Raw genomic sequence first — 24,857 nt, 5'->3', positions numbered from 1 at the left:
TACTTATCCATCGTCAGTGTATTACCTACAGTAGATGGCGGTCGGCACGCCCCCAGTTTGGAGAAACAGACGGATTTTAGACACCTAAAATAATCAATATCAGTTTAAGTGTACGCCCTATTTGGAATGTTTTCACCAGTTTACCTTGCCATCAACCTTTCCGACATTATATCCATCCATGCTCTCATCAAAACCACCAGACTACATTGAAAAAATCTGTAATTTTACCTCTCAGAACACAGGAGTTGCTGGTCTACCGCTGCCTTGATCGGTTAGTTTATTTGTTCTATTCTGCAATTTTGGTGTTTTAATGGGTTAGTTTTGCTTGTAAAACTGCGGCAACGTGAGCTGCAGAGTGCGAAACCGTGGTACCGCCAGCCACCGCCTGACTTCTGTTGCTCCTAAAGTAGTGTTATTATGGTAAGGATGGCCTCTGAGTGAGGAGAACGGCGTTACCACGGTCTTGCAGCTCACGTTGCCGCAGTCTTGGAAAGGGTGGAGTGAGTGGAAGGGTACTCAGTTGGTTGCAATCTGCAACCACACCACTAGATGTTGCCAAATCCTACACACTGTACCTTTAAGGGATCACCAAAGTTATTATAATGCATCCTGAGGGGAACACCACTCAACACCACAAGAGTCAGCCTCATGGTGGCGCTAGAGGAAAAGTCAGTGGATCACCAAAGTCATTAGGATTCATCCTCTGGTGCTTGTGAATATATGTACCAAAGTTCATGGCTATACATACAAAATCTGTTGAGATATTTCCGTCTGGACCGTCGACATGACTAAAAGTAAACACCAGATACACACACAGAAACAGGTTAATGCAACAGAGCAGATTAACACTGATCTCATGTTTTCTGTTGTTGTTCCTGCTGTATTTGCTGAAAATCCACCCAGAAAGGTTTGCACTAGTTATTTGTTATCTAACTTGTGTAAAATGTAAACAACAGGTCAAAAGAATTGAACCATCCTGTCTGACATTGATCTCTGAGCGGTCCTTGAGCCTTTAGTTGCAACACAGCTTCCTGTAACCCACCTGGAACAGCTGCAGCAGGTTTCAACCAGATGTTTATCTTCACAGCTGCTTTATATAAACTCTGAAAGGCAGAAACAAACTTATTTATTAACATATTTATGAGTGCACGAAACAACCAGGAGTGGAGGAAGTATTCAAATCCCTTACTTAAGTAGAAGTACTAATACCACCCTGTAGAAATACTCTGTTACAAGTAAAGTAATCAGGAAAATGTACTTTACCTAAAGTAAAAGTATTTTAAACTCGTTTGTATTGGACTACAACTGATTAAATAGTCATTATGGATTTATGTGCTGTTATTTTCTCCATCAGTTGATTGATTGGGTAATTGTGACAGTATTTCTCATTATTTTCTGAATATTTACAGAGCCCAAAAAATACTTGTTTTATCCAAACAGTAACACAAACCTCAAAATAAAGAATAAAAATAAAATTATAATATTTATAATAATAGAAAATAATAATTTAAAATTAATATATGTTTAAAATAATAATAATTAACGTTAATATATATTTTAAAAAATAAATAATTGAAATTAATATATATATAAAAGTAATAAATGTTAAAAAAATATATTTAAATAAAAAAAATAAAAATAAAAAAAAGCAGCAAATGATCATCACATTTGTGAATCTGGAATCATGAAATGTTTTTGCAAGAAAAATTACTTAATTATTAAAATAGCTGCAAATTAATATTTGATTAATCGACTAATTGTTTAAGGTGTATCTGTATAAACTGCTGGGTAGTTTAATTTATAACAAAACATCATATTTCATAAGCTCTTTGTATGTTTTGTATGCAAAAATCTTAATTTGTAAAGTAACAAAAGCGGTTAGAAAAGTGAAGAAAAAGTACAATATTTTTTAAAGTGGCATGAGAAGAAATGACTCAAGTACCTAAAAGGTGTACTTAAGTATAATACTTGAGTAAATGTACTTAGATACAGAGTCTGCAGAGGTGTAAGTGGAGCAAATGTCACAGATCATTTGACCAAAAACAAGAACCCACTCTGTTTATAAATCCAAAGATCAACTCACAGTTATTCTATTACTTCATATAACGGTGAGGCAAGAGAGTGAGTCAGAGAGAAAAACATCCAATAGAAGTATTTTGGTTGTTCTCTTTTTACCTTGTGATGACCATGGATGCAATAAAGGAGCTAATACATTTGTAAGTGTCAGCAAACACAGTGCACTAGACTTATATAACGTTACACAACAACACGTGGAGTATATAGGCTGCCACTATCTCTGGTGGGACTGCAACAAGCTGGACTTTTGTTTGTACTCAATATAGTTTTTACCTGCAGAACACACACTGGGAGAGTATTATTGGTACAGCGGATAAACTCTTATGTTATAACAATTGTGATTTTCATGAGAAAAACATGACAGTTCTAACATGCATAGCAGTGCATACTTTATTTTCAGATGTGGACAGAAGGCAGATTTGACCTTTTTTCTCGTAATATAATGACTTTATTCTCGAAATCTCCGAATTATTTTTTTTCCTCAATGTGGCTCTAATACTCCGTCGTACCATAGACCTACAACAATGATAAATAAAAATGAAAATGTAAACAAAAATCTGTTATTCATTTCCATTTTTATAAATCCACAAGGAGCCATTGGAGAGGAGTTGAAGAGCTGCATGTGGCTCTGGAGCCGCAGGTTGCTGACCCCTGCCTTAGACATAAAATGTGAGTTCTCTATCTCACAGAGTTGGCTACATGTACTGTAGCTAGACCATTATGTTAACAAAATAATGCCAACACTAGCTAGCTAGATAATTGTTGTGATTATCCACCTCACTTAAGAAGATACCCTAGATGTAAAACGTGGTATGGTGGTTGGTGCTAACATTTAGTTTTTTGTGTTCCTGCCGTGGTGATGTCAACAGAGCGTCACTTCCTGATGGACCCTACCCAGTCCTCTACATCCAAACAATCCAAGCCACCCAACACATTATTAACTGGGACATTTGTATCCTCTGCCAAGTAGTAACCGATGAATTTTAAACCACCAGGATGAGCTGTTATAACTTTGATCTCCTGCCACCATCAGGGGAACATTTAAATTTCTATTTGCAAAATTAATGATATTCCCATCAGCCGCAGCTTTACTGTGTGTTTAGTGCTAATAAGCGATTATACCTGCTCAGCTAGTGGTGGAAAGTAACTCAGTACATCTACTCAAGTATTGTACTTCAGTACAATTTTGACGTATTTGAGTATTTCCATTTTATACTTTAATAAAAAGTCAAATTGCAGTGATGTCCCAGTTTCCTTTTTAAATTATCTACATTAAGGCTACATCATACTGTCTTCTTTTTTTTTTAAATCTTGAGTTGAGCGCGTATCTTAATTTTTACCCTCATAACTTCTCATATGGCTTCATTTAAATAAATGTTCGAGGTCCAAAGAGGGAAAATTATCTAACATTTTACAAACAAAAAGCATATAAAAGAGAACAGTCTGGAAAAAGTCACAAGTCTGTGCAGTAGAATTACCTTTCTTCTCCTTCCTTACCCCTTTAATCATTTTATGACCCCTCAGATTTGTCTGGTGACCCTTTAGAGATTCCTAAATTGGGAACTAAACTGTATATAAAGTAAATAAAACTAGCTCCACTTGGAGCAGCTCCAACAGTATTTATGCGTTATTATAAATCAAATAATATAATATTATGAGTCACAGGGGCCATTTCTGCGGAACCAGTACTTTTACTTTTTATACATTAAGTACATTCCACTAATACTTGTGTACTTTTACTCAAATAAGATTTTGAATGCTGGACTAATAGAGACTTTTTACATGAATTTATTGGTACTTTAAGGATCTGATTACTTCTTATTCCACCACTGTGCAGAGAGAAACACACCTGGTAGCTTGACTGTAGATAGAATAAATGCATGTTTAGTGAGGGTCCCTGTGATATAGATTTGGGGGTTATGGCACTCAAAGCGTTAACAGGTCTGAGGGCTGTTCTGGGTAAAGTTTCTGTCCTCGACCTGTAGCTGTGGGCGTGCCAGCAGCTCTGAACACGGCTGTCAGTGTGTAAAACAGGGATATTTATAACAACACGCTGCAGAGAGAGAGAGAGAGAGAGAGTTATGCTTTAAGTTGCATGATTTAGTGTTTTTTAAACTCAATAATGTCTCGGATATTAAACCTTATCAGCTGTCATCTGAGGAGAGATTTATCCTCGTGTGGAGGGAGTGCTCGGCTTCCTTTACTGAGAACCATCTGCTGCACTTCAAGGAAACAAGCACAAGAGAGGTGAGATAGTTCAGCTTACTCACATGTGCACATTGAACACGCTTTGATCGTGCAATTAGTTATAACTGAGTGCGTAAAATAGACGTGCAGTGCGTAAAATGCGCGTAAAGCTGCACAGCTTGGTGCAGCTTTACGCATAACAAAGTTGTTGTGGTGCTTCTGCATGATGGTTTAGTTCTTTAACTCTGGTTGCAGGTATGACAACACCTGCATATTGGAGCTGTAATAATTCACCTGTAATGCCTTTGTCTTTCTTAAAATAGACATAATTAACGTGCAGTGCCTAAAATGCTGTAAAAAAAAAAAGCTGCACAGTTTGGTGCAACTTTACACATAACAAAGTAGTTGTGATGCATCTGCATGATGGTTTAGTTCTTTAACTCTGGTTGCAGGTATGACAACACCGCATGTTGGAGCTGTACTGATTCACCTGTAATGTCTTTGTCTTTCTCCAGTGATGCATCTTCAGCTCTGTAGTTGTGGTGCTTCTGCATTATGGTTTAGTTCTTTAGCTCTGGTTGCAGGTATGACAACACTGCATGTTGGAGCTGTACTGATTCACCTGTATTGTCTTTGTCTTTCTCCAGTGATGCCACCTCAGCTCTGAGGAAGAGGTGGAAGGACACTGCAGAGACTGTCATCATCGGTGGGGGATGTGTGGGGGTCAGCACGGCCTATCACCTGGCCAAAGGTGGCATGAAGGATGTTGTGCTGCTGGAGAAGTCTGATCTGACGGCTGGCTCCACCTGGCACGCTGTACGTCCACCAAAGTCTGCTTTTATTTATTGAATACAGGGAATGTGAAGGAAGACCCAGGTGATCTGTGTCACATAGCACCAGTGTATTGTCACATTTAAACACTTTTCCATTTCCATTTCGGTTTGCAGCTAACAATTACCAACATTATTTATTATTTTTAGTCTTTAAAATGTCAGAAAAATTCCATCACAATTTACTAAAGCCCAAAGTTATGTCATCAAACATTTGTTTTGTCCATGCAACAGTCCAAAACATCAAATATATTCGGCTTCCAATCACATACAACTAGGGCTGCAACTAACTGTTATTTTAATTCTCGATTTAATCTGCAGATTATCTTCTCAATTTAATAGTTTTTTCCAAAGTGGCATCCTTTAAATACTGGTTTTGTCTGACTGACAGTCATTTATGCATTGTTGCAGCCAAATCCTCCCAATGTAGAGGCTGGAACTAGGCAATATTTAACAATCGTTTCAGCCCTGTTTCCTCTAAAATTGCACTTTTTTCTTATCCCCTTTGACAGGTGTTAAACATGGATGTCTCAACTTGGATTTCTTTAATATAACAGGGCATTTTCTTGATAATTATAAACAAAATTAGTGTCAATCAGTCCTCTGAATAATATTCCAACTGACCACTGAGCGTCTAACGCTAGTAGTTAAGTATGGAGATCTTTCTTCCTCGACAGCCTCGTTTAGTGAAGGTGTTTGTGTCGTTCAGTCGCTGCGTCGTATCCATCGATGGCAGCTGTTAGAAGTTTTCAAGGCATCTGAGGTGTTGACCTACTTACCCTTCTACACCGTCACTCATTCACTTCACTCTGATGCTATTAATACACGTTTGACCTGTCAGATGGGAACTTACTCTGATTATGTTACTCTCCTCATCTGGGGGGGCAGGAGTCTAGTATCCCAGCATGCATTTGGGTAAGAGGCAGAGATGTGGGGGATTTTAGATTCATGTGTTTTTTTACTGTGGGAGGAAACTGAAGCACCTGAAGGACATTATACAAACACATACACCTCCTTTAGGAGTCAGTTTAAAGGTTGTGACGAACTTGTGAAAATTAATCTTAATTAAACTTTGTTTATAATCCATGTGTGGATGTCGTGCGAGCTACGAGCACGCACATAAGGCGTTTATGCTCAAAGCGTTGCTCTTTGCAGTATTCTCCAAAACACCAGAGGGAATACAAACAAAAGATTCTGTGAAGAAGAAAGAAGTCAACGAGTGTTACGGACAAAACGCCGTAAAACAAACTCCTCATTGTCGAGATGGAATTGTAATTAACTGTAAACTTATATCTCATATTCATGGACATACTATATCGCCTTTATACAATCCCTGTAAAGAAAGGAGTCGTGTTAAATGTATTCTAATGAAACGAAGGTTGAAAGGTTTAACATCCTGTAAACATTTTGATTCGGCCGGCAAAATAGAGATCTGCTGCTTTTAAAGCATTTAAAAATGAATTGTCCATCTTTCAAATTTATTATTTTACTTCTTAATTTAAGTTATTTCCTTTATTTTATTGTGGTAGTCAGGTCGGAAAAGCCCCGCACACACAGCGTGTGCCTAGTTATAAAAACTCAAACGTGCACGACCAAACGCTGCTACAACTTGCGGAGCCTTCACGATTTATCTAACATTAAAGATGATGTTATTTTTAGCATGCGCACCCTCGCCGGGAACAATACGGCAAGCATAAACCCCGCTTTACTCTTTCATTCACAGTATTATGTTATAGTATAGTTTAGAGGTGTATTAAAATACTTGGACAGGGTGTTAAAGCTGCTATAATCATTATTTAAAGGAGTTGCTCATCGTGACACCCGACTATGCGGGTCTTCTGAGCGTTTTAGCATCTTTAAGCTCATTGTTTTGGTTTTACAGCCCTCAACATCACTGTTTTGGTTCACTCTCACTGCTCTTATTATCGTTTTTAGCTCTTAAAACTGGCTTTACGCTACTTGTTGATCACCAAACAGCAGGCAGACAAAGTTAGCAACCAGCTAGTGAACATAGTGGAGCATTTAGCAGCTAAAGAGGAGTTGGTGGAGACCAAAACGGAGTTAACAGAGAGAGAATATTGGACTTATATTCATCAGATGGACACAAACACAAATCCACATGAATGATCATGTTGCTCTGTGTCTTTCTGGATGTGTAAATAAGCAACTGTTGATGCATCTTTAAGTTGTGGGTGTTGTGTCTTTGTGGATGTATTTTCTCATCATGGTTTGTTTTGTATTTCAGGCTGGTTTGACGACATATTACCATCCAGGCATCAACCTCAAGAAAGTCCACTATGACAGCGTTAAACTGTACGAGAAGCTGGAGGCTGAGACTGGACAGGTGAGGCGCCTCGCTCGTCTTTCCTGACTGTGATGTGTTGATGATGACGTTTTATCTGAGTGCCCATATTGTGTTTTTATCTGCAGGCAGTGGGCTTTCATCAGCCCGGCAGCGTCCGTATTGCTGCAACGGCGGCTCGAGTGGACGAGATGAAGTACCAGATGAGCCGAACACACTGGCATGTGACGGAGCAGTACATGATCGGACCAGAGAAAGTCCTCGAACACTTCCCTCTGCTCAACATAGACAAGGTCCGTACCAACCAGGGAGTTTTTACTCTTATACAGAATGTGATTCTCATCTTCATCATCTCAAAGCAGAATAGTATGACTAACAACTAAACACTCTCCTATACAAAGTGTTTGAACTTGTGCAACCTCATCCTGGTTTTGCACTTTCTTGCCGAGAGTTAAATGAGAGGATTGATGCCGCTCTCTTACCTGTCTGTTTGAAATATGAAGCTACAGTCAGGGGGAAGAAGTGAGGCCACAAAAATGACACAATAGACAAAACTATTATTATTATTATTATGCATGTGTGGACACATATTAAAATCTAAATAGTTAGGGTGGCATTTCTATGTTCTATGTTAGCAGTTAAGGATGGGAAAGTCAGTCAATTTGTCCATTAGTGTGTTGGTCATTTGGTCAATCTGTTCGTTAGATAGTCTCAAGATATCTCAACAACTACAGGTATGTACAGTATATTCATGATCCCCAAAGAAGTCTGATTTTCGTGAGCTCCTGTCCTTTTGTCAGGTCGAATTTACCCTTTGTGCACAAAGATTTTCCATGAAATATACCAGCTAGGTCTGTCCTCGACCAAAGAAATTCTTAGGGTGCTTTCACAAGCGAACATTTAGCCTGTTTTAATCAAACTGGTGCGGTTTGTTTGGGCAGTTGTGAACGCAGTAATCGTACTCTGGTGCAGACCAAAACAACTGGACCGAGGCCGCTTACGAGAGGTGGTCTCGGACCGTTTCCAAGCGAACCAAATGTTGAATTTGTTGAGATGGATACAGGTAAACGACAGGTTAACACGAGTGGGAGAGGACGGACCTGGACTTCTGCAGATGTCTGATGTTTTCTTGACATCTGGGCCGAAGAGAACATACAGAATACGATAAATAAAGTCCACAAAAATAGTGACGTTTATTAGTTGACTAATATTGGTACATTCAGGCATTCATGCTCCTCAGAGGAAGAGCTTTTTCCATTTTGAGTCTTGCATCATCTTCAGGAGGCCAAAATGTCAAGTTGTCTCACACAAAAACCTCTTTTCAAATCATCAAATATTAGGCACATTCATGCTCACAGGTGGATGAACCCCTTTAGTTAAATAAACCATTAACATAATAGAAAATCTGTTGATATGTTGCCCACTTTAGTATTAAGAGTATTATGTAAAGTAATGAACATTGCAGCCTCAAGAATTTAAGAGACGTGTTTGATCAGTTAACTTCTGTGCATCAACGAAAACATTAATAATGATTAATATTTATTGTTACCTGAATATATTTTCAGGTGTTGGCAGGTCTGTACACGCCGGGCGACGGCCACATTGACCCTTACTCTCTGACTATGGCTCTGGCTGCTGGAGCTCGTATGCACGGCGCCCAGATCTACAACCCCGCCCCGGTCACCGCCCTCACCCCGACCGCTGACGGCAAGTGGGACGTCCAAACTCCTCATGGGACCATCCGCGCCAACCGCATCGTCAATGCAACGGGTATGTACAGTACTCAAACCAGAGATAACGTCATGTGGAATGTCATGTGTTCTTTCAGGAACATATAAAATGTGGATGGTTTGATCTTTGGTGCAATTTCAGGCTTTAAAGGGGATTTTTATTTGCATCTTAGTCTGCTTTAGTTACAGTAACTAGAGGCTCATAATGTACACACTGCAGTCCATACACCAGGGTTTATGTTAGCCGGCATCACGTGTCGTTATACGGCAGATGAAATTATCAACGGTTAAAATGTCTGTTGGGAAATATGTCAAATAAATAAATGAATAGCGTATTAAATAGCCTCATATTGTGTGACCTATAAGATATATTGCTAAGACAACTTAATACACAAGACAATACACTTTTTGTCAAATTCAGTGAATATCTCTTCACGGTCCGCCGCCGTTCTGTGTGTGCGCTGAAAAATCAACTCATAGACGGCCCTGGCTGTGTAAACAAAATGGCTCGGACCAAGCCACTATAGGTACCGAATGTCATTTTCTTTTTACAATTGAAGCTTTTATTGATGTTTTTGAATGAGGCTTTGAATGTCTGTCGTTATATTTTATGAGGTTTTCATTTGACCGCAGTGAAATTGTTGTTTTTGAAAGGCTAAACGCCAACAAATATGGAATTGAAGCAGAACTTAATACTTGACAAATCTCCCTTTTAAGGTACATTTTGAACATTTTTAGTTATATAGTGCACAAAAAGTGCAGAAGTCTCATGCTAAAATGTAACTTTCTGCTGATTAAGACAATGCAGACGTCCTATAGTGACTGCCCTATCGACCATGTTATCTGTGCACTGCAGCAGCAGCCACTGCAGCAGCAGCAGACCTTTGCCCATGCAGACCACTGCTTGCAGAGTTCAGAGAAATTAGATTTTGGTTTGAACTGGGTCAAACCAGTTCTGGGGGGATTTTGTTGGCAAAGACTTCTTTCATCCTCGCTGCTGTTGCTTGTTTATCTGACGAGCTTCAGGAATTTGCTTCAGTCTGTGCTCCTCTATCCAGGAGATTGTGTAACATATAGGTCATGTATATTTGTCCTTAGTCACTTTTCTCTGCAGGAACAATCATTTAAAAGTGAACTAACAAAACAAATGAGATAGAAACTGCAGAAGAAAACTGATATACTGTATATGCATGTTTAAAGTAGTGCTTTAACAGTCTCTGCGATGCATGAACTTAATGTTCTAGTACACCCCACAAGCATTTAATTGCCCTCGCATAACAAATTTTCTAAAGCTCATTCACGTCTTCTTGTTCTATATTTCCGCCCCCTTTAGTTTGCACATTCTGTACTCTTCTGGTTGAAGCCAGCAAACGTTGCGGGTCCTGCTGACATTTTGCCTCCTCTGTGTCCTACAGCCAATCCAAACAGGCCAACAGTTCACATTTCATCCAATCTTGAAGCAGCAAATCTTGCACACCTCCCCACAGAAAGGTCTTTTTTTCAGCATTTTCCTTCTTTTTGTATCCAGGGACTGAAATGTCAGACTGATAGATATCTCACATGTGTGTTTGTTTGCATGAATCTTTGTCCCACAGTCAGATAATTTAACATTTTTTTAATTTTTCCGTATTGATATTGAACAGGTAAATGTAGGCTTTTGCAAGTACAGACTTGTGCATTTGTGAGGTTTGTTTTTGTGCTTCAAAGATTGACAACAGATGCCGAGCTGCAGAAATAATCCCCATAATGAATCCCACATAGCAAAGGAAGAAAACAACTTCATGTTATTGTTTAAAACCCGTCGCCCACAAACGCCTGTTTTGTTGAGCTTGCATAACGCCGACCAACTCTAGTCAAACCTTCTCTCTGCTCTTTCTTTTAGTCTCTTATTCCCTACTGCCGCCTCCATAAAGCCTCATCCAGAACCGTAACCACTTCTTTTGTCCAGCAGTCAGTCTGGCGATACCCCCTCATCCCGATAAAGACCATTGAGGGCCTAAAGTAAGGGCAACGGTCAGGTTACATGTCAGCCTCGTTTTGACCATTGTGTGAACCTGCAAACCTATACATTTTATCAATAATATGCTTTAGCTCAGTGGCTCCCTCTAGATGTTGTTTAACAATGTTAATTATATACAAGTTTATTGTTATAATTCTATTTTTTTCATGCAATATAGGTCAGTTTGGTCAAGTCTGCATTAGAATAGCAGCTGGATGTTTCAACCTTTTACTTGTTGCTGCAACGATTAATCGATTAGTTGTCAACTATTAAATTAATCCCCAACTTTTCTGATAATCGATGAATCAGTTTGAGTAATTTTGAGATAAAAAAAAGTCTAAATTCTCTGATGCAGCTTCTTAAATGTGAATATTTTCTGGTTTCTTTCCTTTCCTCCATACCAGTAAACTGAATATCTTTGAGTTGTGGACAAAACAAGACATTTGAGGACGTCATCTTGGGCTTTGAGGAAAAATCATTGACATTTTTCTTACACTTAATCGAGAACATGTCTGTAAAGGGGAGACTCGTGGGTACCCATAGAACCCATTTACATTCACATATCTTGAGGTCAGAGGTCAAGGGACCCCTTTGAATATTGCCATGCCAGTTTTTCTTCATCAAAATGTAGCTCAAGTTTGGATCGTTATTTAACCTCCTTCACTTCAAGCTAGTATGACATGGTTGGTACCGATGGATTCTTTAGGTTTTCTAGTTTCATATGATACCAGTATCTTCACTCTGGCTTTGAGATTATTGAGATAAAAATCTACTAAAAAAACACAAGTTAATGCTTTAAAGAAATGTGTGGCGTTATTATCGCATTAACTTTGACAGCCCTAGTGGATATATTTTTAAAAATCTAATTTCTATTTTATCAAATTAATTAAGTGTCCTAACACGATTTCCACGTATCCCCTGGTAATTAACTCCATAGTTACCCTCTGGTATTTAACCTGTGACCTTCTTTAGATTAATAAATAACAACGTGGACGGCTGCCGTGGTCGCAGCAGGACTCGTTTCAAAGGATGTTTTTATTCTGGTGAGCTTGTTGACTCCATCCATCACTGCTCCTGGGTAACCGGGTGAATTGGCCCTGTGTGCAGGCGTCTGATAAACACGCTCCTCTGCTGCCCAGCTCTTGCATAAACTGCCTTATCTGTGTGTTGTGTGCATGCACCCCCACCCTCATGAGATAAAAGTTCACACATGTGGTGCACATACATGATATAAGTATTGGAATGTTAATTGGCTGCAGACTTGTATGCAATTAAACATTTGAAATCTAATGGCGGCAGCAGGGATCAACAGGTTCGGTGCCCCCTTCAGGATCCAGCCTCACCCTCCAGGTCACAGCAGCTGATTTGGCACAAAGTCCACATTGTTCAGTTCACATGTCCCACATACAGACGGCATATTTGTTGTGTGGCTGTTAATGTATGAACCAGCTGGTAGAACATTTAGCAGCAGAAAAAGACGGGTATTTTTTTAACGTTTGTATCTGCTGGATGAGCTGCTGAAAAGTTTCCGCTGTTACATAATGTACTGTAAAACCCAGAGGCTGCTCTGAAACAAAATGACATCCTGTGTTCTCACAGACGGGTCCGATGTCTTTTAGAAAACACATATATAATGTTGGTGGTTTGGTCCTGACAGTGTGGCTCGGGGAAGAACTGTTTGAGCTGCTAACATTTCATTTAACCACACAATTGTATTTGCACTTTATCGGCTCTTGTGCTTTTGTTTTTTTGTTCTATTTTATAAATACTGGGGCGTTAAAACAGGAGGTCCTCGTGGTGATTACAAAAAGTTCTATGTGGGCACTGGGTTTCTATTTTTGTTGTGCTTATTTCTGAATGTTTGCATTTTACAGCCTTAAAATCACAGGATGATGCATGCACCCTGTCCTGTATATATTTTTAATCTACTGGTACAAACCTTCTAATTAAAGGGTCAGTTCAACCACATTACCACATTTACCCCTGGTGGTTTCTATCCCTTTACTGTAATCACATTTCCTGTGTTTTTGGTCCGTCTGTTATCTCAAAAGACAATGAAAGTAATTATAAACTTGTTGGAAAGTCCGATCCCGGTCTGTTAAGTCGCTGCTGAATCATTTCCTACCAATTAGAGAAAGAGGGGCGTCGCTGTGGGCGTATCTTCTTACTTACAAACAGATTCATTCATCTTTGCGTCCACCAGGTGATGTAAACTCCTTAAAGATCCAATAAGAATATACTGAGAACATACTGAGAACATACTGTACTGCCAAAAGTTGCCTAAAGACTGGTACAGTGGAAGCAGTGGGGAGGGAGATAATTTGCTTTCTTGCGAGGAGTTAGATCAGAAGATTGACATCACTCTTATATGTGTCTGTTGAATCAGTCAGCAGGTTAAAGCTTAGCATAAAGCTCTGTTTAAAGCTAAAACAATGTGCCTATATGTTGTGTTTAATCCATACATTTCTTGGCAGAGCGCCGCCGGCTCCTAACTGCTCATAAAAAAATAGCAGCTGCGTCGTTTTTCCACTCGTCACAAGAAAGGAATGAGAAACTCTGTTCTTTAATGAGATTTAGAGCTGCTGGTATGGCAGGTTTTGTTACCTGTGGACAGAGACAGGCTAGCTGTTTCCCCCCGTTTCCAGTCTTTATGCTAAAATAAGCCAAATCTTCTTCTCTCATGGCTCTAGCCGTAAGGCCGGGATCAGATAGAGTACGTTTTGCAGGTGGAAAACGCAAAGTGGACCGCTTTTTGTTGCCTGAACAGTTGCTGAGTCTTTTATTTATATATATATATATTTATATTATTTATATATTATTATTATTATTATTATTATTATTATATATTAATAATATATAATATATATATATATTATTATTATTATTATTATTAATTATTATAAAATAATAATTATTATTATTTTATTATTATTATTTATATATTATATTTATATATATATATATACATAATGATGTTGGGCGCTTTTCCCCTCTGAGTTTAATTGTTTTTTAACTCGAGGCATTCAGGATGCTTCTGTAAAAACGCGAGGCGCATAGAGGAGAAAAGCGCTAGGCGCTCAGCAACTCAAAAGCAGCATGCAAAACGCTTCTCTCTCATTGAACAAACGATTACAAAAGGCCACCCCCGGCTGCTAAAACATACTCATCAGGACCTAATATCTACTAGGGCTGTTTTTAACATTTTTGAACTAACATATAATTCATTGAAACTAATTCAAACCCACATAGCAGATCTGACTTTATCTTGTTAGTTGATTTATCTCTGTTTGTTGGTTTTTAAGGTTTCTGGGCGCGGGAGGTGGGCAAGATGATCGGGTTCGAACACCCGACCATCCCGGTGCATCACCAGTACGTCGTGACGGCGACGGTACCGGAGGTGAAGGCTCTGAAGAAGGAGCTGGCCGTCATCAGGGACCTGGAGGGTTCGTACTACCTGCGTCAGGAGAGAGACGGCCTGCTGTTCGGCCCGTATGAGAAGATGGAAAAGATGGTGCTGCAGGACTCCTGGGTCAGAGATGGAGTTCCTCCAGGTCAGTCTGCCACGGACACAAATTCCTCTGGAAACCATTTTTTTATATCTTTGAACTAACCGTCTGTGTCTCTGCTGCAGGTTTCGGTAAAGAGCTGTTTGAATCAGACCTGGACAGGATAATGGAGCACGTTGAGATGGCCATGGAGATGGTCCCTGTGCTGAAGAAAGCTGACATCATCAACATCGTGTCCGGACCAATCACGTACACCCCTGACCTGCTGCCCATGGTCGGACCACACCAAGGAGTTCGCAACTACTGGACGGCCATTGGCTTCGGGTACGTGTTGGAGGACGGAGGGTAGTTTGCACTTTTTAGTAGAGGGCTAAGTCATAATGTTTTTGTATTTCCAGGTATGGAGTCATCCACGCCGGCGGTATCGGTAAGTACCTGAGTGACTGGATCAGGAACGGGGAGCCTCCTTACGACCTGATAGAATGCGACCCCAACCGCTACGGCAAATGGGCAGACGTGCCCTTCCTGTGCGCTAAAGCTCGAGAATCCTATGGCTTCAACAATGTGGGTAAGAAGAAAACACGACACAGTTGCACATTCCTCAGTCTAAACCTTCTCTTTTTACCATCACTAAACGTTTTAACCGTCTCTTCTTCACTCTGTCAATGTCTCCAGTCGGTTACCCGAAGGAGGAGCGATTCGCCGGTCGACCAACCTACCGAAAAAGCGGCGTTTACAAGCTGCTGAAGGACAAAGCATCCATGGGCTTTCACGCTGGCTGGGAACAACCTCACTGGTTCCACAAACCTGGAGATGACATCGGATACAAGTAAGGCCTCCAGTTAGCAGAGCTGGTATGAAACATTATGTTAACGAGTGCAGCGCCCGTTCAAACGTGCCTGTTTAGAACGGGCCGAGTGCTTGGCCTGTGGTGTTGCTGCGTGAACCGCTCATAATTTGATTTCCAAATAGGCATCTTAGTCTCTTGCTTTGACATAACCACCGTAATTATAAAGTAGAGCAATTAGCGGAGGTATTTTGCTGCAGGTAACGTTATTAGTAGGGTTGTCAATCAATTAAAAAATTAAATGTCATTAATCACATGATTGTCCATAGTTAATTGCGATTAATCACATCTGTTCAAAATGTACCTTAAAGGGAGATTTGTCAAGTATTTAATACTCTTATCAATATGGGAGTAGACAAATATGCTGCTTTATAGATTTCAGTACCAGGGCTGATCGATTTTGATTATTTTTCACCGATATTGCAATCGCAATATGATTTGCGATGTTAGAGGGAATGATAATTTTCACATAATTATTCTCATTTTCATTGAAAAACATATTAAAATGATTATAGTGTGATTTTAGCGGGGATCTGTACCAAACAAAGATGCTTTCTGAAGTCTGTAGAATATGATATTTAGGCCAGATCATCTCTGCAGCACAATAATATTTAATTTAAAGTGGTGTTTTGACACACATTTCACCTTTAAAGGTCCCATATTATAAAAAAGTGATGTTTTCATGTTTTTTTTATTATAAAGCAGGCTTAAGTCCTATATAAATACTGTGAAAGTATTGAAACACTCAATCCAGAGGGAAACACACACAGCCCGTATTCAGAAACTCTGCATTTGAAACAAGCTGTCAGGATTTCTGCCCATTTGTGATGTCACGAATATACAATATTTAGACCCATTACACAATTTTAAGCGTAAACATTCTAAATGTGTCTCAGTTTATTTCCTGGTTGCAGTGTATGTGAATGTCATCAGCTGACAGACAGTACACATGGACCCAAGCTGTTGCCTAGCAACGCAATTCTGTTGCAATTCCGTCAAAATGCGCTAAAACGGAGCGTTTCAGACAGAGAGGGTGAATACAGGCATATTCAGGCAGACAGTTTGAGGAAAATAAAGTTTTTTTTTAACATTACAGCATGTAAACATGTTCTAGTAGAAACACAAAATATAAGTATGAACCTGAAAATGAGCACGATATGGGACCTTTAACAAATATTGCACCTTCTGCGGTTTGAAAATTGCAGTAGGCCATATCACGGCCCTAAACTGTACAACCCAGATATGAGGGAACAAAAGACGTCGTGCAGTCAGCGGTGACTCTCCCACATCTCCCAACAACCCTGCGGCAAATCACCACAAAACCTAATCTGGTGTGAATGCAGCCATAGACCGAAACAATAACCGGCATGTCAAGAATAAACATTTGAACAAAATGTTCCTGTAACTGCTTTATAAATATAATTACTAACTGCTGTTACAAACCTGTATTAAACCAGCTTTCACACATTCCTGCAGTAGAGCAGCACCACCCTCACTTCCTGTTTGACAGCAGCCTCTCATCACTGTGGAGGAAGACGGAGAATATAGTGATTTAGTGACAGCAGAGCACAAAGAAAGACGCTTTCTGCTGGATATACAGGCTTGTTGGAATAAATGTTTCAGGACACAATGTTCTTGGCTGGAAGCTCAAACACATGTTCTCCTCCTGAGCTCCACTCAGCACACATCATCCAACTGTGAGCAGCAGCACAAGAGAACTATTTAGATATATAGATACCACACTGGGAAAGAACAGGACAGCTGCTAACACACTGCTAACACATGCAGATAATCTATCAATGCCTGCGTTTAACACAAACTTCACATGTGACGGATCTCATCCTGAAGATATGTGCTGAGACATTATATAAAAACCACACCGGCGAGTGTTTGGAGTCTTGTCAGACGAGTTGGTCCGCTCCGTAGCTGCATACCTGGCTCATATCTGTGACATGGAGGTTTGTGTTTGTCATAATAGCTGTATTGTATTTTTAGGAGCACTGTTGGTATGTTTCTATAAGGGGGAAGTCAATGTCAGTTTGTTGATCCACTACTTTGGTCCAGACTTAAATATCTCAACAACTGTTAGTTATATTCTCATGACATTCTGAGTAGACATTCATGACTTTGAGAGGATGAATCTTCAGACTTTGTTAACCCTCTGACTTTTATGTACAGTATTTTTATTATAACAACCGATATAAAGTTGATGATTGATGTTTGCTCTGTGCTCCAGGCCCAGTTTCAGACGCACCAACTGGTTCAGCCCAGCTGGCAGAGAGTGCAAACTGGTGATGGAGAAGGTTGGAGTGATCGACCTGACGCCGTTTGGCAAGTTCGTGGTGAAGGGGAAGGACTCGCACAAGCTGCTGGACCGCCTGTTTGCCAACACCATGCCAAAGGTAGAGCTCTTCATTAACACCAGTGTGGGTTTTTAGATGTGAACGCCTCCTCATCAACGACTCATCACCCTTCTGACCTTCAGGTGGGACTGACTAACATCAGCCACATGCTGACACCCGCTGGGAGAGTCTTTGCCGAGGTCACCATCACCCAGCTGGCACCGGGAGAGTTCCTGCTCATCACCGGATCGGGGTCGGAGGGACACGACCTCAGGTGAAACTCTTTACTCATTCTTGATCTCACTCAAGTTCATATTTTTCATCAAAAGTTGTCGCACGTTTACGCATCGAAAAAGAGTTATTTGACCACTAAGAGCCACCGTCCCTGCAAACGTCATCTTCTAAATGGCGTCTGATAAACATTCACTTTGTCTCCCAGCACAAAGCACTTTACAATAAAGAAATAAAAGAATACAGATGCAGAATTTAAAGGTAGATTGTGGCAGGTGATTGCAGAACAGCTTGGAATCGGGATGATCACAAAACAAAAGGATGTAGGAAAGATTTGACAGTAGTGATTGTGCTCTCGGCAGCTAAACGATAGCTTCTTGCCAACGTCATTCATTCATTAGCCATAAATATACATATTGATACCACAATTTTCTAATTGTTGCACACAAGATATAATTTGTTCCCTCAATTAAATTAAATCGTTCCCATGTTTTGATTAATTTGGGTGCACAACATAGTAATTCATGGCCTCAATTTAGTGAAAACGTGCACAGCAGATCCGCTGGTTACATTTTGTGCAACCAGCATCAGACTGTTAAAATAACTACAGAACCCGTCGTGCTTACATGTCGTCTTGATGAATTATTCTACACAGTTCCTTCTGCACATCAACAGGCGTGTAGGAGACACATTGAAAAGAGTTCACAGCTCTAAGAACAGTTGGGTGCGTCATCTTTTTTAAAACCAGACTGGCGGTCTGGTACCCTACATATTTATCTATTATAGCGTACAGGTAGATGTCAGACTGTGATTAGCAACACAATGAGATGCTCCTTGTCAGGTGCGTCGAGGGTGTGCCAAATGTACTTCTTGTAACTCCGTGGCTAGGTTAATTCAGTGCACCTGTGGCGCCTTTAGGCACGGGGTGGGATCAGAAAGAAGGCTTTATTATAGGAAGGTGTATTAGTGGCTGTGACAATCATATTACATTCCTTGAATTGCAGAGCTCTCCCCGTCATGACGCACTGACAGTTTTGAACCTAAACAATCTCTAGCACATCATGTTGCTCATTGCAACCACACTTCTACCTGTAGACTATTATAATTAAAAATGTGGAACTCAGACAACATTTTGGCCTTGTTTAAAACAGTTGATGCACGGGTGAAAGACTTTATGCCTCGTTCACGCTACACAAGCTTTTGGAGCTCCCTGACAAAAGCCCCAGATCAGAGGCAAATCACATCGGCCTCTCGAGCGTATATCTTTGGAGATATATATCTCCAGATATATCAGGACCTATCAGGGACTCCGGCCACGAGCTACAGCCAATGAGAGCGTGAGACACGGGTTGATGGGAAACCTGGAGGAGGAGGGGTCGCCTGTAACAACAGGAACTTACTGTATGTGTTGCATTTGCAACACGAAGCAAAGTTGTTGTTGCCCCGAGAGGAATAAATAGTAAAAAAGTTTGTGTAAACAGACTATTTTGTGAACACGTGCCAACGACAACATCAGCAATGTGTCTCCCGTACGGTATCACGTCATTTACCGTGTATTTCTTGCATGTGTTTTTGTGACTAAACGTAGTTTGGAGACCTCATCGGGGGTTCCTCCTGGTGAAAGATCTTGTTAGTCTGTGACCTGTCGTCGGTCAGTCATGTAGTGTGAAAACCACGACGACTTAAAGACTCCCGATTACAAGACAGCAAGTCGTGTAGTGTGAACTTGGCTTTACAGGAGCAGACGGTCCGGAGGGAGTTATAAGTGGAGCGAGAAGTTTTAAATGATTCACATTTTTCACTTACACGCCTGTTGATGAGCAGAATAATTAATCAAAACCACACGTTTGATGTGCACATTAGCTCGAGGGGTTGAGTCTGATGCTGGTTGCACGAAATGTAACCAGCACATCTGCCGTGCGTAATTGAAACTGAGGGAACGAATTAGATATCGTACGCACTAATTAGTAAATTGGGGCCTCAATATATATATATATATACTTTTTTCCCTGTATGGTCACTCCTGGGCTCTGTAATTCTCTAACACAGTTGTTCATGTTTTGTACTGATGATTCAACTGATAAGAGTTTCACATCCATCCAAACTAAAAGGAAAGAAACTTTTGCTTCCAGGGGCGCCCAAAGTCTCAAGGATTCAAGGAATTTATTGTCACATGCATTAAAATGCCACCAATGCATTTTCATACAATGAAAAACAGTCATTAAAAAGGTTAAAAAATAGCTCCTTCCACTTTGCAACTCTATGAATTGTGGTCATTGTAGTTTTAGTGCTTAGAAACATTGTGTCATGCTTTCTGAAAGACGACACTCTAAGAAATGTCAGTTTTGATGCAGTATTTTCATGCATCTAATTAACCACGGCCACATGCATGAACCTGCACACACAGAAGTAGACAAACTATATTCATTTAGCAGAGAACAGCGAGTACATGCCGTTAGTTCGGGGTCACTCACACCCTGGACAGAGTCGAGTCTCAAGCTGTGCTGAAGAAAACTCTCTCACCGTCTGTTTTATACGACAGAAACCTAAAACCTCATAGCAGCTGTTAACACAACTCCCCTCCGTTTGCTCCAATCAGGAGGCAGTAGTTAAAACATTCACTCAAACCATCTCTCTACAGCAGCCTGAGGGAGGACGGGACCGTTTCATGCTATGTAGCGAACTCTAGTGGTGACGCCACCACGCTACAGAGGAAGAGTTCAACGAGGTCACATCACCCTGAGAGTCTTCACACGTGGCTGAGATGTGGCAAAATGTGGAATACTTTTAGTTAGGGAAAGAAATTATGCTATTAAGTCAGTGTAACTCACCAAAACGCATTTTGTGTATCCTTGAGGTGTAACAAATGTTTCCTTCCTCTTCCCTGTCTTTGTTGGCACTTTGCTGTATGTCTTGACGAACTATGGCCTCCTAAACGGGGACACACTCATAGAAAAATAGTTCCATAACGCTACTAGACTCCACAGGGAACCTTTAACCTTTAACCCTGTATAATGCATTTGTCACTCAGGCAAATAAGATGACATGCAGAGAAGCTGTAATGATACGATATTAGAGTCTTCTTCTTTTTGGATTTGACCTCAGGTGGATCGAGGCAGAAGCTGAAGACGGCAGATACGACGTGGACATCAGCAACGTGACAGAAGATATCGGCGTGTTGGGCATCGCAGGACCAAACTCTCGTAAAGTTCTCCAGAAGCTGACAGACGCTGATTTGAGCGACGCCGGGTTCAAATTCCTCCACTGCAAGCCCATCAAGTTGGCCGGCATTACCGTCCGGGCCATCAGGATCTCCTACACAGGTACTGCACACTTTGAGAAGTTACGTCCTCTTTGCCTTAAAGGGAGAGTTCAGGTGTTTTGAAGTCGGGTTGTATGAGGTTCTTATCCATAGTCAGCGTTATCAATTAATTGTTTAATTTCGCAAGCAAAACCTGTCAAACGTGACGTTTTCCAGTTTCTCAATGTGAGAATTTGCTCCTTTTCCTTGTTTTACATGATGGTAAACTGAGTATCTTTGAGTTTTGGACTCTTACTATTAATGTTTCTTGTTAAATAGGTGTATTACAAGAAGAACCACAAATACACTCATGCACTAAAGACTACCTGTGCTGTGTATCTTGTGTGTCTGTGTGTGTGTGTTTAGGTGAGCTCGGCTGGGAGCTGTACATCGAGCAGAAGCACATGGCAGCTGTGTATCAGGCCATGATGGACGCAGGAAAAGACGAAGGCATCGACAATTTCGGCACCTACGCCATGTCCTCCCTCCGACTGGAGAAGGGCTTCAGAGGCTGGGGAGCTGAGGTACACACATACACACATACACACACACACACACACACACACACACACACACACACACACACACACACAAGGGGGAATTAAAGGAATATTTCATCACAACTTGTCATTTTTTGTTCAAATCAAACAAACGCTATATAACATGTTAATTATTGAGCTATAGAGCAGCTGGTAGGTGTAGATTTTGTTACCTTTGGACAGAGCCAGGCTAGCTGTTTCCCCCCCTTATCTGACAACTTTAAAGAAAATCAATATCAGTTAAGGTCTACGCTATATTTAGAGTATTTTCATCGCTTTACCTCGCCATCAGACAGACCTTTAACAACGGGGAACTGAAGCCGTTATATCGCTCTCTTCAAAGCCACCAGACTCCAGTCACAAAAACAGTAATTTTACCTCTCAGAACACGGAGTTGCTGGTCTACCGCTGCATCGATCGGTTAGTTAGTTTGTGTTTTTGTGTGACTTTCTGATGTGAACTAACGTGGCGTCCACAGCAGTACGTTGCTTAGCCTCCGTACCGGTACTCCTGTCTGCTTCTCCTAACTGGGAGCACGCCGACCACCATCTAAGTTACTGTATGTAACGTTAATACACTGACTTTAAGGATGTATATATACTGTGCATGTAGCAGCGTCATCATACACAAACCTACGTCAGGTCACGTGGGGAAAAAGTCTTTAGAAGGACTTGAAGGGAAAATAGTATTTTGACTCCAAAACATACTTTGACTAAAATGTTAATGTTTAGATTTGAATACAGAAGGAACACCACTGGGAAGTTACAGAATGACTTCATGAGTTATGTCGATCTTTACAGATGAACTGTGACACAAATCCTCTGGAGGCTGGACTGGAATATTTCATCAAACTGAACAAGGTAACCATCCATCCTGTGCATTTTATTTACGTACATTAACTGTTTTATATCCAAGTATCTATGATGTATTTCCTGTATAACCAGGAATAAGTTCTGAAGGCTGTCTGTTTCTGTGTTCGTTCAGCCCGCTGACTTTATTGGCAAAGCAGCCCTTCAGGAGATCAAAGCGAAGGGCCTGAAGAGGAAGTTGTCCTACATCACGCTGGACACGGACGACATCGACCCTGAAGGCAACGAGACCATCTGGCTCAACGGCAAGGTTAGCAACAGCCGAGGTTGTTTTGGTGTTATTTGGTTATTTTGTGGTTATTCTCACATGAGTGTCTCGTCTCACCAGGTGGTCGGTAACACGACATCCGGCGCCTACAGCTACAGCACCCAGCAGAGCCTGGCGTTCGCCTACCTGCCTGTGGAGCTGTGCTCGGTGGGCCAGAAGGTGGAGGTGGAGCTGCTGGGGAGGAAATACCCCGCGATGGTCATCCAGGAGCCCTTAGTCCTCACCGAGCCCACACGGACCCGGCTGCAGAAGAAAGCAAAGGGAAAAGCATAAGACTGTCCTCGGATCAGTTTCTCACCCGCTAATGAAGAACGATTTTACTGTGATGTATCAATGAGAGTCTTATGTGGATGTGGATGTGTGGCCAGTTTAGGGGGAAAAGAGTCGCATCACTTCACAACTTCCTGTTTGGTCTAGACGAGGAGGAAGTTCAGCATGTGAGAGTGCTATAGTACGTCTTATGAATGTGTTTATGAGCAAAGGGAAATCAACGACTGTCTGTCCACGATGTCTTACGGTGCTGGAAGAGTAATTTACTTTTTTGTAATTCCTTGAATGGATGTGAAATGTTTTACAGGTCAACAGTTTGCTTGATTCTTGAAATTTCAGCTGAAACGGTACAAATGAAAAAATGTGTTTATTTGAAAACAAAAAAAATAAATAGCGCTTCATTTTTCATGATCATAATAAGAGCGCTCTGGGACTGTGTTAAATGTGACAACATATATAAACACCAATAACCAAAACAAACAGAATGCTTGCAAACTTGTACAAAGATTGTTTTATAAATCTGTCTTTTTTTTCTAATATGTAATTAAATCTGTTTACATTAATAACTTGATAATTAAATCAATGCACTCACTGTCTCATATGAAGTGTTTGTGTCTTAACTCCTTCCTCTCCTCCATCCTTCCTCAGTCTTCTTTCATTTTCTTAAGCTTTATAAGATTTTATTTTTATTTCATAATAGTTTTTATTTAAAATTACCTTTTTTCAAAAGTCTATTTTTCCCAATTCTCCTGACTGAATAATGTAAATAGTAAGAACCACTTTTGCAACAACGGCCCCTGCTTGTATAATACAATACTGTAATATACAGTACATACATTATGCAGTAATACAATATAATGAAGTATATACTGTATAAAAGAAATAAAAAACTACCTTGATATATATTATAATTTAATAATATATATAAAAGCACAATATTAGGCTATATATATGGCGGTATGAGTAATATAATGCAATGTAAAATATATTACTACTTCTTCATTACATCCAAATTTTCATTATCAATTAATCTTTTATTGTCTTATTGATTAATTGTTTTCTCAGAAATTAGTAAAACATTTTGCACGTTTTGTCTCAACAGTCCAAAACCCCCAAAAAATAATTTAAAGAGAAGTAAAACAGAGAAAAACTGCTAATTTTAGGGGCATTTTTGCCAGAAAAATGACTGAAACGACTAATAAATAATCAAAATAGTGGCAGATTAATTCAAGATTCAAAATTCAAGCCCTTCATTGTCATTGTGTAGTGCAACGAAATTATATTGTGACAATCCCATAGGTGCTAATGAAAAGACAATACAAAAAAAAAGAGATATAAATATAAAAAATATAAAAGATAAAAATACAATATGTATATTGATGAGATGACAGTTGTGTCAGATTATTGCACAAAGTGTCAGATAATTATATAATTATTGCACAGCATCACATTATTAATTATCTGTTGCTCGGCTAATTGTTTAATTAACTATCTCCTCAGCTGTGATCCAGTTATTGAAGGTAACAGCAGGTTTATTTGTTTCTATCAGGTATAAAACGC

The 24,857-nt window shown here is 40.1% G+C and overlaps 1 protein-coding gene and 1 long non-coding RNA gene across 2 annotated transcripts; one reads left to right on the top strand and one right to left on the bottom strand.

The window, feature by feature from the left end:
• Positions 1 to 538: 538 nt before the first annotated feature.
• Positions 539 to 4,914, bottom strand: LOC119478077. Its single transcript, XR_005204380.1, has 3 exons — positions 4,754 to 4,914; positions 1,043 to 1,103; positions 539 to 788 (listed from the first exon to the last, which is right to left on the bottom strand). It is a non-coding gene; the product is annotated as an uncharacterized LOC119478077 (long non-coding RNA).
• dmgdh (dimethylglycine dehydrogenase) lies at positions 4,069 to 23,898 on the top strand. The gene is made up of 16 exons (XM_037752491.1): positions 4,069 to 4,323; positions 4,911 to 5,079; positions 7,339 to 7,437; positions 7,524 to 7,688; positions 8,961 to 9,165; positions 14,427 to 14,675; positions 14,756 to 14,954; positions 15,029 to 15,198; positions 15,306 to 15,459; positions 17,714 to 17,879; positions 17,963 to 18,093; positions 21,156 to 21,373; positions 21,718 to 21,875; positions 22,691 to 22,750; positions 22,875 to 23,009; positions 23,088 to 23,898. The coding sequence occupies exons 1-16, from the start codon at positions 4,199 to 4,201 to the stop codon at positions 23,298 to 23,300; spliced, it is 2,616 nt and encodes an 871-aa protein (XP_037608419.1). The 5' UTR covers positions 4,069 to 4,198; the 3' UTR covers positions 23,301 to 23,898.
• The last annotated feature ends 959 nt before the right edge of the window (positions 23,899 to 24,857 follow it).

This window comes from Sebastes umbrosus, chromosome 19 (genome assembly GCF_015220745.1).
Source record: "Sebastes umbrosus isolate fSebUmb1 chromosome 19, fSebUmb1.pri, whole genome shotgun sequence".
NCBI lineage: Eukaryota > Metazoa > Chordata > Actinopteri > Perciformes > Sebastidae > Sebastes > Sebastes umbrosus.
This window is presented reverse-complemented; position numbering and strand designations above follow the sequence as displayed.

Excerpts from the sequence above, each read along its gene's own strand:
- dmgdh (XM_037752491.1), top strand. The coding sequence starts at position 4,199 with ATGTCTCGGATATTAAACCTTATCAGCTGTCATCTGAGGAGAGATTTA. Across the intron at positions 7,438-7,523 it reads TGGAGGCTGAGACTGGACAG|GCAGTGGGCTTTCATCAGCC; the intron begins GTGAGGCGCCTC and ends TTTTATCTGCAG. Across the intron at positions 17,880-17,962 it reads TTGCCAACACCATGCCAAAG|GTGGGACTGACTAACATCAG; the intron begins GTAGAGCTCTTC and ends TCTGACCTTCAG.